Below are 17,908 nucleotides of genomic sequence, written 5' to 3' on the forward strand. Positions count from 1 at the left end.
GTAACTGCAGTAAGAGTACGGTCCTGTAATAACATCAATAGTAGCAGCAATTGCACCCAGGAATATTTATTGCAACATTCACATTCGTTTGGACAACCTGTAGCTTCCTGGTTACAGAGGTGTGAGGCCCGGTCACGAAGGTGGAGGGGGGGGAGGGAGGGAGGGGTAGGAATCTAGGAAGAAGTGTCGTAGAGGGGGAGAGGGGGGGGGATTGTAATTCTGATTCTTAACTCCGTTCCTGGAATCATACAATCACCTGTATATAACTTTTAATGGGTCGTACATTGGGTGTTGTCTTTCAGTAGACTCATCGGTAGTAACACTGGCTACATTATGTAACATAATGTAACGTAACATAATGCTATTAATGGTAGTAGTAGTAACACAATGTCGGAGTAGTAGTAGTAGTGGTGGTGGTAGTAAGGGTGGTGGTGATGGTGGTGGTGGTTGCGTGTAAACATATGAACATAAACTTTTAATGAACTTTAAAAAAAAAGAGGAGGAAGGTAATTTAAACACACACACACACACACACACACACACACACACACACACACACACATCTAGGGGGACACAGGTGGAAACTGAATGCCCAAATGAGCCATAGAGACGTTAGAAACAATTTTTTCAGTGTCAGGGTAGTAGACAACTGGAATGCATTAGGAAGTGATGTGGTGAAGGCTGACTCCATACACAGTTTCAAGTGTAGATACGATAGAGCCCAATAGGCTCAGGAATCTGTACACCTGTTGATTGACAGTCGAGAGGCGGGACCACAGAGCCAGAGCTCAACCCCCCGTAAGCACAACTAGGTAACTAAGTACACACACACACACACAAGCACAGCCCGGCTAGCTCAGTCGGTAGAGCACGAGACTCTTAATCTCGGGGTCGTGGGTTCGAGCCCCACGTTGGGCGATACATTTTTAATGGGTTTCTTTCAGCCTGATGCATCTGTTCACCTAGCAGTAAATAGGTTCCAAAAAATGGCAAAAGAACTGTCACTGGTGAGTAGCCCACAAAATATATAATCAAGTCAGGGATAAAAAAAACTCTGAATTACGAAAGATAAGCAAAAAAAAAATCATGGAGTTAAACATAATTTGACGTTCGAAAAGCAAACAGCGCAGAACACATCCTATTGTTCTAATTAGGATGTTCAGACTCATTGAACACATCCTATTGTTCTAATTAGGATGTACAAACTCATTGAACACATCCTATTGTTCTAATTAGGATGTACAAACCCATTGAACACATCCTATTGTTCTAATTAGGATGTACAAACTCATTGAACACATCCTATTGTTCTAATTAGGATGTTCAGACTCATTGAACACATCCTATTGTTCTAATTAGGATGTACAAACCCATTGAACACATCCTATTGTTCTAATTAGGATGTTCAAACCCATTGAACACATCCTATTGTTCTAATTAGGATGTTCAAACTCATTGAACACATCCTATTGTTCTAATTAGGATGTTCAGACTCATTGAACACATCCTATTGTTCTAATTAGGATGTTCAAACTCATTGAACACATCCTATTGTTCTAATTAGGATGTACAAACCCATTGAACACATCCTATTGTTCTAGTTAGGATGTTCAAACTCATTGAACACATCCTATTGTTCTAATTAGGATGTACAAACCCATTGAACACATCCTATTGTTCTAATTAGGATGTACAAACCCATTGAACACATCCTATTGTTCTAATTAGGATGTTCAGACTCATTGAACACATCCTATTGTTCTAATTAGGATGTTCAGACTCATTGAACACATCCTATTGTTCTAATTAGGATGTACAAACCCATTGAACACATCCTATTGTTCTAATTAGGATGTACAAACCCATTGAACACATCCTATTGTTCTAGTTAGGATGTTCAAACTCATTGAACACATCCTATTGTTCTAATTAGGATGTACAAACCCATTGAACACATCCTATTGTTCTAATTAGGATGTACAAACCCATTGAACACATCCTATTGTTCTAATTAGGATGTTCAGACTCATTGAACATATCCTATTGTTCTAATTAGGATGTTCAGACTCATTGAACACATCCTATTGTTCTAATTAGGATGTACAAACCCATTGAACACATCCTATTGTTCTAATTAGGATGTTCAAACTCATTGAACACATCCTATTGTTCTAATTAGGATGTACAAACCCATTGAACACATCCTATTGTTCTAATTAGGATGTTCAAACTCATTGAACACATCCTCTTGTTATGTGTTTATACGGTGTACCGAAGGTGAGACTCTCTTTAATGATGTTTGCTTAATGTTTAATGTCTGTTTAATGATGTTTGCAGATGTCGCGTGAAACGATGAAGACAACACGGCTGGTGGACGGCTCCAAACCACTCTCGGCTGACTTGGACAAACTGCTGAAATGGAATGACAAGTGGCTGCTGGAATTCATCTCGAGTCAGCGCAAGGTAATTAATTAAGATGGGTGCCAGGGTAAAGTGGTCCACGACCAGGGTATCATTTGTGAAGTTAAGTGACGCCGGTCGTTGGGAGCCGGTCGGCCGAGCGGACAGCACGCTGGATTTGTGATCCTGTGGTCCTGGGTTCGATCCCAGGCGCCGGCGAGAAACAATGGGCAGAGTTTCTTTCACCCTATGCCCCTGTTACCTAGCAGTAAAATAGGTACCTGGGTGTTAGTCAGCTGTCACGGGCTGCTTCCTGGGGGTGGAGGCCTGGTCGAGTACCGGGCCGCGGGGACACTAAAGCCCCGAAATCATCTCAAGATAACCTCAAGATAACGCCAGAAGAGGGGCAAATAAAGAGCCTGAAAAAACCCATCCGGCTGTAACAATATAAACTGGGTAACGTCACTGGCAAAGAAATGTAAGAATTTGCTTTAGAAATACGACCGAGAATTATTCAGAACTCTGTATATTCTTGAATACCTTTCGTGAAACTGAAAGAAAGAAGTTATTAAGACATTAAAGCAGTTGAGCCTCGCGTCATTGAAGGGAAGAAGAAAGGTTTACCGTGAACACACCGGACTTAATACGATGAAATAATAAAGCAAACGGAGTAACTGGTGTTATCTTGAGATGATTTTGGGGTTTAGCGTCTCTGCGGCCCGGTTCTCGACCAGGCCTCCTTTTTGTTACCCCCCCCCCCCCCCAGGAAGCAACCCGTAGCAGCTGTCTAACTCCCAGGTATCTATTTACTGCTAGGTAAGAGGGGAATCAGGGTGAAAGAAACATTTTGCCCATTTGTCTCCGCTTCCACTGGGGATCGAACCCGGAACCTCAGGACTGTGAATCCGAAGCGCTGTCCACCCAGTTGTCAGGCGGTGTGGGAGGTACCAAATAATGGCACAGATACAGGCTAAGTTCCCAAGGACAGAAACAGAGGCAAACTATAGTATATAGTGTATAGTAAATACGGAAAAAGCGCAGGCACCGCTCCTGTGCCAGGTAAGTTACGGGCTCACCATAGCCCGTGCTACTTGCCCCGCTCCTGTGCCAGGTAAGTTACGGGCTCACCATAGCCCGTGCTACTTGCCCCGCTCCTGTGCCAGGTAAGTTACGGGCTCACCATAGCCCGTGCTACTTGCCCCGCTCCTGTGCCAGGTAAGTTACGGGCTCACCATAGCCCGTGCTACTTGGAACTTGTTCCGAGTAGCTGAATCTATAACAACACTAAAAAAGCCGCCAGATAAGGGCAAAAGTTCAGCATCCCATACAGAGATAACGTGGGTGGTGTGTGGTGACTGTCTCAGATGTGCTGTAGGGACACGAAGGACAAGATGCTCAGTTTTGGAGTAGTGAAGAAGTGGCAAGGATCAGAGTTAAGTAGTGGTGACACACTTCATTCATAGTTACACAAGTATGTAACAACAGAACCCAAGCGGTTCCATAGGGGAATTTCCATTTCCATAGGGAAATCCTGCTCCAAGCAACAGCCTAGTGGACCAAACTCTCACAAGTCAAGCTTGGCCTCGGGCCGGGCTTGGGGAGTAGAAGTCCCAGAACCCCATCAACCAGGTATCAACCAGGTATAGCTTGTACCATAACGTGAACGAATGTAGGCGGAACCCAAGTGCTGAAGCACATCAACGCGGGCTCAGTATAGGCTGACAAATAAATCATTTATAATTATGGAGTAAATTTAGCCCCCATAACTTAACATTTCTTGTCAGGCTAATTCGGCCAATCGGAAAACGATATAATTAGCGAGGGAGACGCGGCTGAGCTCTCCAGAAATACTCCTTTATGTTCGGTGTTGGGCTTAAGGCTCTCACCACTTGGAGAGCTATTATGGCCTAAAACCTAATTTACTCACCAACTTTCAAGTCCGGGCTAAACTTGAAGCGCCGACCTGCTTGAAGCAACGGTCTCGCTTCATGCAGGTCGGCGTTCAATCCCTTGCACAGCCCGTCCTCCAAACAAAGATCCAAAAGTGATTCCATGCACCCGCCAAACCCCCTGTTTATGAATGAAAAAAAAGGTTTATACACGATTCACAACTGCTGACGTTCGAACATATCCGGAACAAGTGCTTCACGGACGAATTTTGTTCGAATCACAACGCTATAAATGCTTCACCCACGTACTACAAATACAAATAATCGCCAACAGAACCTAAACACCTAACCTAACCTAACCTATGCCTATTTATAAACAATATCCTAATATATTATAATATTAATTTATACTTGAGAAAATTCCCGTTTTGAATGAACAGCATGTTAAAATTTATGAATGCGTCTGTGGGGTTGACCGCTGAATGTAATGGACTTGAGTCGAGGATGGGTTGTCTTCCAAGTGCTATAGAGTCGTAATGGCTTGGCTCTTTCTCCCTGATAATTCCCTCCCCTCCGGGCTAAACGATATACACATAAGTATGGGGCGCCGTACGGCACAGGGACTGATACATGCCAAGAGCTCTAAATGATTTAAGGCACAACTGCAAATTTTGTGTACAATTATCTGCAGTAATGCTTAGATTCTATACATGTATTGAATACCAGTGTGTGGTAGTCATACATTTACAAGGTTTCGAACAGCTGAAGCGCCAGCATGTTTTGGTCACTGGCCTGGGGCCAGATTCACGAAGCAGTTACACAAGCACTTACGAACCTGTACATCTGTTCTCAATCTTTGTCGGCTTTGTTTACAATTATTAAACAGTTAATAAGCTCTGAAGCACCAGGAAGCTGTTTATAACAATAACAACAGTTGATTGGGAAGTTTTCATGCTTATAAATTGTTTAATAAATGTAACCAAAGCCGTCGTAGATTGAGGAAAGATGTACACGTTCGTAAGTACTTGCGTAACTACTTCGTGAATCTGGCCTCTGTATCCTAAGTTGATAGCCGTGAAATTAGTGGTGGTAACTGCTGCTTGAGCCAGGCTTCGTCTGCTTGAGCCAGGCTTCGTCTTGGTCTGCTTAATAACACGTTCATGGCCAGTTGGCACTTGGAGTGCACGCGATGGTTGATCACCCGCCGCCAATATCGAACACCACGTCAATTCATGTCCGGTGTTATCTAGGACACACAGTACGCGCCCCCTTCACCCTCCACACGCAAACCTATTTACTCTAGATCAAACCAACAAGAACCTATTTTTTTTAATTTTGTTGTAAAGTGAGAATCACTTAATTCATTAATCACTTGAGTGGTTGAGGTGTTAATATGAGCTTGACCCTGACCCCAAGACGTCATCTACCTGCACCTCTCGGCCAAGCCGGCGCCGGACACCGTCTCCCTGCCCGAAGAACAAGCCAGAAAACATTAACAGTCTATTAACTTGCCTGTGACCCCAGGCGATAAGTGCGCCGCCAGGTGTGGCAGCAGTCCGGGCCGTTGTTAACAGTGAGGACCGTGAGTGCCTGACGGCAGTATCGAGACACCAAAGGGACATGATCTGGTGCCCCAAGGCGGAGGAAGTGTCCAGACGTCCAGTCGTCGTCAAAGGTCAACCTGGAGTCTCGACTACACAGTAGTTACCGCTCACACCTCAGTTGTCAGCTAGTGAACATAAGAATATAAGAACAAGGTGACTGCAGAAGGCCTATTGGTCCATACGAGGCAGCTCCTATTAATAACCACCCAATCCCACTCAAAGTGCTTTTAATTATTCAGAAATGTTTCTTCCTAGGATAGTTAGCGGGTCAGCGGGCCATACTAAAAACATTTGGTCATAATATTCACAATGATGTATCGATTTTGCGTTTATGTTTTTTTGTTTTAATGGTGTGAACCATTCATATTGATCTTAGAATCTCAGTGTAATATTGGTTGTTTTATTCCTGCATATATCAGTGATGAAACCCCAATAATTACCATACTCTGGTAAATGGGTCACTCCAGAGGGTCGTTGAACCCTCATGTCAAGACCAGGAATTAGTTTGTAATTTTATCCACGTGTTATAATAATCATTTTATTTTATATAATTTTATCCAAGTGTTAAGTCGACACCCGACGCTGCGTAACTTGGGAGACACAAATGTGTTGCTCGGGTGAACAAATGATAACAACGACCTCCTTCCTCCTGCATCAATACACAAGCAGGCATCGTGGTCGACATTCCCAGGATGTGTGTGTGTGTGTGTGTGTGTGTGTGTGTGTGTGTGTGTGGGTGGGAGGGGGGAGGTAGGGGGTGTCATTGATCCCAACACCTTCCATAACTGACGCAAAAGGGGAAATTATACACCCTGAAGTGTACCTCACTTCTCTATGTATATTTACATACATAGAGTTTATCTTAGATCTGAACTATGTTCAGGAATAAAGAATTATACATTCTGGATACTCAGCGAGGTCTTAGAGTGACTAATGTTCTTCTGGTGGTTGATAGACCTCAACACCATAACACTGACAATCTCTTCAAGAAAACTGTACCCGCAGGAGCCTGGGGGCCAGATTCACGAAGCAGTTCCGCAAGCACTTGCGAACCTGTCCATCTTTTCCCAATCTTTGACGGCTTTGTTTACAATTATTAAACAATTAATGAGCTCCAAAGCACCAGGAGGCTGTTTATAACAATAAGAACAGTTGATTGGCAAGTTTTCATGCTTGTAAACTGTTTAATAAATGTAAATAAAGCCGTCAAAGATTGAGGAAAGATGTACACGTTCGTAAGTACTTGCGTAACTGCTTCGTGAATCTGGCCCCTGCTCCTCATCATTGTATCTCACGAAACAGGCGGAAAACATATCAAGTGCTAAGTGTGTAATTAAACATCTAAATTAATTAATAAAATTGAAAAAACAAAACTAAATAGTAGGCAGCTCCCTTACTAGCACATTATCACAGACAGATGCGAAGTGTGAACATTCATACTTAGCAGTAAATAGGTACCTGGGAGTTAAACAGCTGCTAGGGGCTGCTTCCTGGGGGTGGAGGCCTGGTCGAAAACAGGGCCGCGGGGACACTAAAGCCCCGAAATCATCTCAAGATAACCTCAAGAATTCAGTATAAAACATTAACTTCCGGGAAGTGACAATTAAACTGTGTGATATGACTAGAGTTACAGCTCACCAGGCTATATTCCGCAGCAAAATGGTACGAGTAATGTTTCTTATTTGAAAAGCTTAAGAAACTTCAGCATATAAATGGTGTTGCTTTAAGATTACGAGGAACTTGAAGGTCCAACTCAGGAAGCTGGGGTTAGAGATATTGTGTTCCCTTGACGTAGACGGCCTTACCTCATGTGATAGAGAATAGATCTGTATAGAACACAGTAATCAACAGCTATGAGATGCTCTGCCGTATTGGTTCCCAACTTTCCTGAGTTGAGGTCACAAACCCACTGATTCCAAGACTTCATGGCCCGCCTCACATTTACTGAGCTGAGGTTATGTTTACATTAGACTTAATGAATAAATTGGCTTGATTAAAATGCTAATATTACCCTCATGCTAATAGAGCAGTTGTCATGCTTATACTCACCTAATTGTGCTTACGGTGGTTAGGCTTTGGATCCTTGGAAAACATGTGATGGGCCCGCCAGGCAATTCTCTGAGACGCGCTGGTTGGGGGGTCAATATACCCGGTGAAAAAAATTATTAATATACAATAAAATTTGTTTAAGTTGTTTTATAAATATAATTTTGCGGCCTACAGTACGCATAGCGGTAATCATGTTCTAAGTATTCAGACCACTAAATGTATGTCCATCTAAATTGTGTCACGCATGACACCCATTAAACATATCTATACTATAAGAGAGAATGTCTATCTGTCTATCCAAAGGTGGAGGCCAGATGCTTGGGGCTAGTCTCACCCAAATGCTCAGCTATTATGGTCTCGGGTGCGGGACGGTCTTAAGTTAATTTTTTAAAGAAATATTAGTGATTATAAACACTCCTATGGGATTTTTATGGAGTCAGGTGTGAAATATATGGTGTGCTTCCCATAGAGTTTTACATGATCGTAATAATATTTTCTGAGACCCGTATAGTTGTTTCAGTGCTTCTCAATAACACATTTTCTGTGAGAATGGGGAGAAAGGGGGATGGGGGGAGAAAGAAGGGGGGGGTGACGAAGAGAGGAACAAGGAGAATGGGGACGGTGGGGGTGTCATGGGGAAGATTGGGTAAAGGAATGTTATAAAATGAGGCACCAGGTTGAAATAGAATATTCGAAGAATAAGCCAGAAATCACTTAAAGATGGGAGACATTAGGTGAGCACCGTTGATGTTCAGCCCGTCCTCTTAAAAATAACGTCACTTTTGGCTGGTATGCGCGCTACGTCCAAATTTGGACGTAATTTGAAATGAAATCGACTCACAAAAGTAACGTACTGTTCCGTTTTCTGTTTGAGATGTCTGTCAACACAACAGTTACAGACAATTGTCAAGTGGCGAGGCAATAGAAAACGAAAGAAATGCATGAAAGGGGGACTAAACAGATGATAAAAAAAACAAAGGTTGACAAATGAAGTAAAGAAAGGGAACTGGTAACGCAAGAAGGGCAAAACAGATTTAACGAAATGGAAGAATGGATAAGAAAGCAAGAATGAGAGATAAATAAAGCAGGATTTAGGGGAAGAAATAAGGGAGAGGAGAGAGAAACAATCTTGGACACTTTTACAAACATGATCCCAGATAACAAGGCGGAAAGGAAGGAGGAAAGGAAATGGAACAACATCCATTAACACATGTGTCAATGGATGTTGTTATGACACAACATACTGTATCAATAATCAAAGTAATCACCAAAGATACATACATAGTAATTGAAGGACAAATGAAATATATTCCCGAAACGCTGCGCGTACTAGTAGCTTTAAAAGATTTGTATATATATATAAATAAAATAAAAACATAAAATATGAAGACGGCGAAGAAGGTCAAATAACAAGTGAAACATGGAGGCGTCACTGGACAGCGCGGAAACCTTCCATCTTTTACCCGACGTGTTCATTACAAACTGAAGCCGAACAAAGACGTCCAACATTGACAAAGACAAGGGTTAAACACATGTGAATACACACATATTTGTTGGGTGGATCTTGTGGAGAAATAGCTGCAATTGAGAACATTATAAGAAATGAGATACACTGTGGTGGCGGGAACAATGACTGGAGGCGCGCGCAGCCTGGAGCAGCGGGTCAAGGGATCTCGGGCCAGAACTGGAAGCTCACTGGAAGTGGTTCCCCAACTCCTCCCCTCTTGGCCAACATTGACTTATAATAATAATGATGATGAAGACTAATCCACCTTGCGACGATATCGACGCCATCTGTGGAGTGAAGTGTGACGATATCCACGCCATCTGTGGAGCACTACCGACCACAATTCGCTTAGGAGGTGGGTCGACGACAACGCCCTCTGTTGAGGGAGGTGACGATGTCAACGCCATCTATTGAGTGAACCCGATCACATTTTTTATTCCCCTGTGAATGGCTGTCATTATATTTGATCCCTGTGTAGTTTCTGTCTTGCTAATGACGTTTTTAGTCCACAGAAGTAATGGAGAGGATCGTGGTCAGCAGGAATCAGTCCCCCAGGACAGTCCTTAACTCAAGACGTGTTCGAGCAGGAACAAGTGGCCATATCGGTATAGACAGATTGATAATTGATGAAGATTAAGCCACCTAAAAGGTGGCACGGGCATGAATAGCCCGTAAGTGGTGGCCCTTTTGAGCCATTACCAGTATCAATAGATGATACTTGAGATCTGTGGAGGTGCGACTGCACCCTGCGTGACGGGAGATGTCTCCCGTGAATGTGTCCAAAGATTGATTGATTGATAAAGATTAAGCCACCCAAGAGGTAGCACGGTATAGACAGTGATTTGTCTCTATAATAAGTTGTTTTGAATGAGAAACTGAGGAGTCAGTGGGCATGGGTGGAAGCCTGAGACGAAGATGTCACACAAGAATGCAGAGAAGCGCCTAGAGCGTGAGAGCAGTAAACAAGTAGGAGTTAGGTGAGGAAGTACATGGGGATAACACCATTCACACCTCCATAAGCAGTTGTGATTACATAATAACAAATTATGGGAAGCTGGTGACCGAGAACACAAAAGGCGGGGATTAAGAGCTGACGCTCGACCCAACAAGCATTACACTATGTACACACACACACACACACTAAAATCATCAACGCTCATGACTAAAAGCTCATCAAGGGCAACTCATCTTGCATTTATCCCTTATGTTGCAGACGTGTTGCTGCGGGGACGCTGCCACCGCATAGTGTGACGTCACCGCTCAAGGCCCACCTGTTATGTCATGCCTCTGGTCAGTGTGACGTCACCGCTCAAGGCCCAGCTGTCATGTCATGCCGTTGGTCAGTGTGACGTCACCACTCACGGCCCAGCTGTCATGTCATGCCGTTGGTCAGTGTGACGTCACCACTCAAGGCCCCATCTGTCATGTCATGCCTCTGGTCAGCTGATATCGTCATGGCGACTCACCGAACACTGCGCCATCCTCATATGATCAAAATATATACAGCTCCGACTAATTACCATGCATGACATCACCGCATGAAGTCAATATCCGACAATTCTCCAGATATGACGTCATTATTACGCAATCGAACTGCGCCAGCCATTGGTGTTCACGTTGGACGGCATGATCACGTGACCCAGTTGTGCCTCAGTTATTGGTTCTATATTCTGACGTCATAATGACGTCATGACCGAGCGATGCTACAACTGCTGATCTTCACATGTGACGCGATGATCACGTGACCCAGGGATGCCAAAGCGGTTCATTCCTATGTACGATGTGAAGATCCGGGGAGGAAAGCGCATAGTGGAATGGCGGTTTGGGTAAGTATATGACTGCTCTTGTGTTCCTCACCCTTAACAACACCAGCATTGTCTCTCCTCACTATTATCTCTCATCATTAGCACATCACTTAGTAGAGAAAAACGCCCGAAAACACACACACACACACACACACACACACACACACACACACACACACACACACACACACACACACATGGGGCCTCGTAGCCTGGTGGATAGCGCGCAGGACTCGTAATTCTGTGGCGCGGGTTCGATTCCCGCACGAGGCAGAAACAAATGGGCAAAGTTTCTTTCACCCTAAGTGTCCCTGTTACCTAGCAGTAAATAGGTACCTGGGAGTTAGTCAGCTGTCACGGGCTGCTTCCTGGGGTGTGTGTGTGTGTGTGGTGTGGAAAAAAAAAAAAGTAGTTAGTAAACAGTTGATTGACAGTTGAGAGGCGGGCCGAAAGAGCAAAGCTCAACCCCCGCAAAAACACAACTAGTAAACACACACACATATATTGGAATATATAGACAAATACATTTAGGCCTCAATGGCTGTGCACGGCAGATTTTTGAACAATTCTAAACAATGTGCGTTAACTTGAAATATTAATGAAAGAGCAAACGAGCACGCTAGCTCGCAGGTACGCACGTACACACATGCGTACACAAGCACGGATTCACACACACATTCACGCACATGTAGGCATAAGGAGATAAGAGAAGCAATGGGTAATAAAAGGCAGGAACCTGCAAGCGTGGGTCAAACTAAAGCTTCCACAACTGGACTCATATCCGCAGCTTATGTTAAGCTGGCGAGCACGAGGGGGAGTGCCCAGGGGCCAGATTCACGACGCAGTTACGCAAGAACTTACGAACGTGTACATCTTTTCTGAATCTTTGACTGTTATTCCTCAATCAACTGTTATTGTTATAAACAGCCTCCTGGTGCTTCGGAGCTCATTAAATGTTTAATAATTGTAAACAACTCTGCCAAAGATTGAGAAAAGATGTACAGGTTCGTAAGTGCTTGCATAACTGCTTCGTGAATCTGTCCCGTGGAACCCAAACCTGGAAGCTTCAGCGCGTCGTGTGTGTACCAAGTGTCCCACCAGTCCTGGAGTCTCCAGGACCTGCCTGGAACCCCACCTGGAAAAGCACAAAACGAACATCGAAATTAATCTGATAATTGAGAAGCCTGAGGAATACGGATAGGCTTGGGGAACTAAACCTAATGATACCTGTAGAAAAGATAAGTTGAAGGAACGTGTTCCATACATACAAAATACTCGGGGATATCGATACAATAATGTTTAGGCTGATCAGCAGTACATCGAGAAAACGACATAGAAACTAAGACACTATATAAGCCATAAGGATGCGAGGAGACATTTCTTAGATGAAATAGTAGGTAGTAAATAGAAGTAAATATCCTGAGCCACTTCCATTAATAGCTTTACAAGCACACATGACACGGAACAGTGGGAGGGACAGTCATCACATTATGTGACAGGTAGACGGAAAAGATGGTGCCCAGGAGCTGAAGCTTGGCCCTGATAACTGTTTTGGTGAGAGCTGTTAGGAAAACGACACAGACAACACACACACACACACACACACACACACACACACACACACACACACACAGTGAAAGGCTCCGGGTTCGATCCCCGGCACCTCCAGAACTATGAGCTACAGGGACGTTAGAAAGAACTTTTTCAGTGTCAGAGTAGTTAACAGATGGAATGCATTAGGCAGTGATGTGGTGGAGGCTGACTCCATACACAGTTTCAAATGTAGATATGATAGAACCCAATAGGCTCAGGAATCTGTACATCAGTTGATTGATAGTTGAGAGGCGGGACCAAAGAGCCAGAGCTCAACCCCCGCAAGCACAACTAGGTGCACAACACACACACACACACACACACACACACTGCTTCGCCGATCACATGACGTGTTACAGACACAAAATCAATGGGAAGCTTCTATAATTATCTCCGTCTTGATAATGAACTAATTTACTAAAAACCATTATGCTATGAATTAAATCTTGTAAAGCTCCACATCCCGCAGAGGTGGTAATACAACACCGGCTGCTTCTCTCCTTTAACAGTGGTAGTAATGGACCATACTCGCCCCCGTGGGCGGCAGCGGACCACGGTCGCCCCGTGGGCGGTAGTGAATGACGCTCGCCCCGTGGGCGGCAGCGGTCCACGCTCGCCCCGTGGGCGGCAGCGGTCCACGCTCGCCCCCGTGGGCGGTAGTTGAAAGAGGTCATTGAGGCACATAATGTGCTCAGGAGCTGACCCCCGCAATTCGTTTAACTAAGGTCACAATCTGACCCAGCAGGAAATTATGTTAATCTTATGATTTCGACTTAAACTCCTAAACCGAGATGCTTGAATCTTTTTATTAGTTTTATTCGCGTATTATACATTTCATACTCATCCTGTGAGTGGTGGTGGAAAGGTTACAGAGGCACATATAGTGATTGACTTAGAAATTGAATCTCAGTTTACACAGCATTGATGAACTACTGTAGTTGCAAGTAAATAAAAAATAAAATAAAATAAATAAATTTTATATATAAATAAATAAGTCTATGAACGCCGAAGTGTACTTGTTGTTGATGTAGAGATATATATTCCCACTTTCATTGTTTACGCTGCCGTGAGAAGAATGGCTGGTGCTTATGTTACGAGTCAGTATGGGTGAAAGTCCAGAGTTGTAGCGCGCCCCGGGGAGCGTTGCTAAGCGGTTGCTATGCCACGCGCTTATGACGTCATGTAAACACAGGGCGCTCACAGTCTGGGGGAAGATGTCTTCCACAGTGCTTACCTGACAGTGACTGTGAGGAAATAAGGTCTTATTACCCCGCCCAATAACCTCCTTGTAATCATTATACTGTAGTCGTAAATTATCACTTTTTATGACCTAAATTAACAAGAGAACACTAGAGATAAAACCATAGGGTAACGTAGTAGTATAAAAACCGGGCATGAATAATAAAAATCACCATTGTTTATCTGAGGACATATTGGCAATGTACAATTTGTATAATGTGGGTGCTAATTTTCATTCTTTTTTTATTTTATATATCCCTTGCTGCGGATACAAATAAGACACTAATGCCAAACATTCCCATAATTAGTGAACATAAAAATTTAAATGCACACAAACTATTACAAGTGTGTAATAGCTGAACGCGTTTGATAAATCGCAAACATTGTTACCCGCAAAAATGTGAATCTTTTTGTATTTGTAGTTAGGAAAGCGGCCGGTAGATGGCGTGTGGCGCCAGCGATATCACCCCCCCCCATACCTGACACACACACACACACACACACACACACACACACACACACACACACACACACACACACACACACACACACACACACACACACACACACATATACACACACACACCAAGCTTCGCCTGGGACACGCTCAGCAGACAAGGTTGAGATGTGCTGCAGACAGAGGCCTCGCAGGGTGGTACAGGTTGGAGACGAGATAACAGTGTTGGTGTCGCCGATAACAGCAGACTGGTTAAGGAATTACATAGTAAGACCATCTGTTAATGTGGCCACACTAACATACGCAGACATTGTAGTGTGAACAATGAACGGATAGAAAAATAGTTGATAGATAACATTAGAAGTTGAATTAGAAGATTAACATTAGAAGAACTAACATTCTTTATTAGAAGTTGAAGATAAATCGTTACGATGCTTATCTCATATTTAAAAAAAAAACTTGAACAATAAAATACTGAAAATTGCAGACATTAATTGAAATTACTTTTTTGGTGGGTTTTGCAAGTATGTGAGCTGTAAAAGTTGTGAAGATATAAACTAGTGAACAATCGACATAACGTCACAAGGGGACAAGCAGCAGCAGTGCCTGACACACCACCACCAGCGATGGCACTGCCAGAGTGCCAGGCGGCGACCCGTAGTGACCATCTAGACCACTAACCATCACCGTAGACATGTCTGGCTGGACCTGACTTCGGGGGGCCAGGTCCTGCCTAACCATACACTACATCCTTGTGGGGGTGGAAAATATATATATAAATATATATATATATATATATATATTTATATATGTGCCCATGAGGATGGGTGGAGGAGAGAGCTAGTAGTGTGAAAAAGGCGCCATGTGCTGTGCTGTAGTGACTCGCGATCACAACTACCCGCGCCAGTTACAGTTAAGTCACTATCTCTCTGTTATTTTGTTATTAACATATTGCTGCTTGTATATAACTTAATCAGTGCTTTTTTTCCCCACATCTTCCGGGAGTTTCTTCCCCTACCACCAGTACTGACGTCCGGGAGGTATTTCCACTGATACACATCCCACACATGTACTGTTCGCGAAGTGATTTTAAAACCTACCTAACCTCACCCAACCCAACCTAACCTCACCTCACCCAACCTCACCCAACCTAACCTAACCTTGCCTAACCTAGGTTAGGTTAGGCTAGCCTAACCTAACCTAGCCTAGCCTAACCTAACCTAACCTAACCTTAAACCAGCCGAGCCTTACACAGGCTTCGCTAATACAACATAGCCTCAAGGTATATACGGATTTGACCATCATAATACGAGAATGCACACAGAAATCACAATAGCGTGATATATCAAATGAATATATCCACAAGGGCCGTGCTGAGGGCTCGAACTTACGTCCAGGATGATCCCAGACGCGCCCTAATCGACTGCGATTAAGAGTGTGAGAGCAGTAGCAATCCCGGTTGCAATTCTTATACCCTGTCGTGGCTCAGTCGATTAAGGCGCTTCTGGGATCATCCTGGACGTAAGTTCGAGCCCTCATAACGGTCCTTGTGGATTTATTCATCATAATACGAGCTTTGGCTAACTATCTTGTGTATGATTTTACCGTTAGTCTATTCCCACGCCTTGTACCGTTATTCCTAACGGTACAAGGTACATACAACACCAGTAGCGACGCGCTTACATCACCAGTAGCGACGCGCATACAACACCATACGGATACAACATACAACACCAGACGGATACAACATACAACACCAGACGCATACAACATACAACACCAGTAGCGACGCGCATACAACACCAGACGCATACAACATACAACACCAGTAGCGACGCGCATACAACACCAGACGCATACAACACCAGACTCATACAACATACAACACCAGTAGCAACACACATGACGCCATATATACACACCACACCTGTTGCTATACACACAGTAGTTTCAATGGAAATCGATATTGCTACACCATGCCCAAGAATGTGGACCTCCCCCCCCCCCTGGCGCCTCTCCTTCCCCCCTATTGTAAAAAGGGGGAAGGGAGACGTCTCCCCTATCCCCCCTGTTATATATATATATATATATATATATATATATATATATATATATATATATATATATATATATATATATATATATATATATTTCCCTCTTGTATCGTAGGGGCATTTACCTAAAGAAATACGAAAGGTTAAAGTTTTACCTTTGATTTTTTTTAAAGATAAAACTTTAAAACTCTCCCTCTCAGAACATTCAATCCCAGCTAACACACTGCACAACCACAAAGTTATTTCTACAATAGTTTGGTACAAGGTTGTTACGTTATTACAATGTCGTAGTTACGCTATGAGATAATATGAACAGTTGGAAAAACTGTTGAAAATCTCCTTCTAGACTTCATAGGAGTCAATGGGGCTTGGAAGAGGAGCTGGTCCTTCTTAAAGAGGGGCATGGGGGGTCGACCCTGACAACCCCCCTATGTCACTCTACATTCAATTACAATTCATCTTGCAGAGCTGCGTGAGGCTAGCCCCAAGCATTCCCCGGCGAGAAACAATGGCCAGAGTTTCTTTCACCCTATGCCCCTGTTACCTAGCAGTAAAATAGGTACCTAGGTGCAGGCGATGAGTCACAATAACGTGGCTGAAGTATGTTGACCAGACCACACACTAGAAGTTGAAGGGACAACGACGTTTCGGTCCGTCCTGGACCATTCTCAAGTCGATTGGTTGAGAATCTACTTGAGAATGGTCCAGGACGGACCGAAACGTCGTCGTCCCTTCAACTTCTAGTGTGTGGTCTGGTCAAGGTACCTAGGTGTTAGTCATCTGTCATGGGCTGCTTCCTGGGGGTGGAGGCCTGGTCGAGGACCGGGCCACGGGGACACTAAAGCCCCGAAATCATCATCTCAAGATAACCTCCACCCTTCGACAGCCAGACAGGCATTCTATTTTATAGATATAAACTACTAACTCTGGTACAGTTAGTGGCCAGCTTGGGACTAACTAATTTATCGTGAGGGAGACAGTTACGCACAATAAGAATAACCTGAATATTCTTCACAAACACATTATCCTTAATTTACAACTTCCTATATATACTGAACGTATTCATCAAAACAACAGATCTGGTTAATGTTATTTCCTGGCCATGTACTTGGGCCAGGGGCCACCTGGGCCAGGGCCACCTGGGCCAGGGGCCACCTGGACCAGGGGCCACCTGGACCAGGGGCCACCTGGACCAGGGGCCACCTGGACCAGGGGCCACCTGGGCCAGGGGCCACCTGGACCAGGGGCCACCTGGACCAGGGGCCACCTGGACCAGGGGCCACCTGGGCCAGGGGCCACCTGGGCCAGGGG

The 17,908-nt window shown here is 44.0% G+C and overlaps 1 protein-coding gene and 1 non-coding gene across 5 annotated transcripts in view; both read left to right on the forward strand.

Moving 5' to 3' along the window:
- Nucleotides 1–17,908, forward strand: part of LOC123766220 (uncharacterized protein C1orf87) — a 38,655-nt gene that overhangs the window by 1,433 nt on the left and 19,314 nt on the right. Inside the window, exons 2-4 of one of the 4 annotated variants that reach the window (XM_045755218.2) lie at nucleotides 2,338–2,463; nucleotides 10,663–11,275; nucleotides 15,069–15,455. In XM_045755218.2, coding sequence (XP_045611174.2) covers nucleotides 15,406–15,455 — 50 coding nt within the window. In that variant the 5' untranslated portion in view covers nucleotides 2,338–2,463; nucleotides 10,663–11,275; nucleotides 15,069–15,405. Of the gene's footprint in view, nucleotides 1–2,337; nucleotides 2,464–10,003; nucleotides 10,121–10,662; nucleotides 11,276–14,647; nucleotides 15,456–17,908 lie in introns of those variants that run through there. The other 3 variants (XM_045755217.2, XM_069321153.1, XM_045755219.2) reach the window with 3 other exon arrangements.
- On the forward strand, nucleotides 846–918 carry TRNAK-CUU (transfer RNA lysine (anticodon CUU)). The gene has a single exon. It is a non-coding gene; the product is annotated as a tRNA-Lys (tRNA).

This window comes from Procambarus clarkii, chromosome 9 (assembly GCF_040958095.1).
Source record: "Procambarus clarkii isolate CNS0578487 chromosome 9, FALCON_Pclarkii_2.0, whole genome shotgun sequence".
Lineage (NCBI taxonomy): Eukaryota > Metazoa > Arthropoda > Malacostraca > Decapoda > Cambaridae > Procambarus > Procambarus clarkii.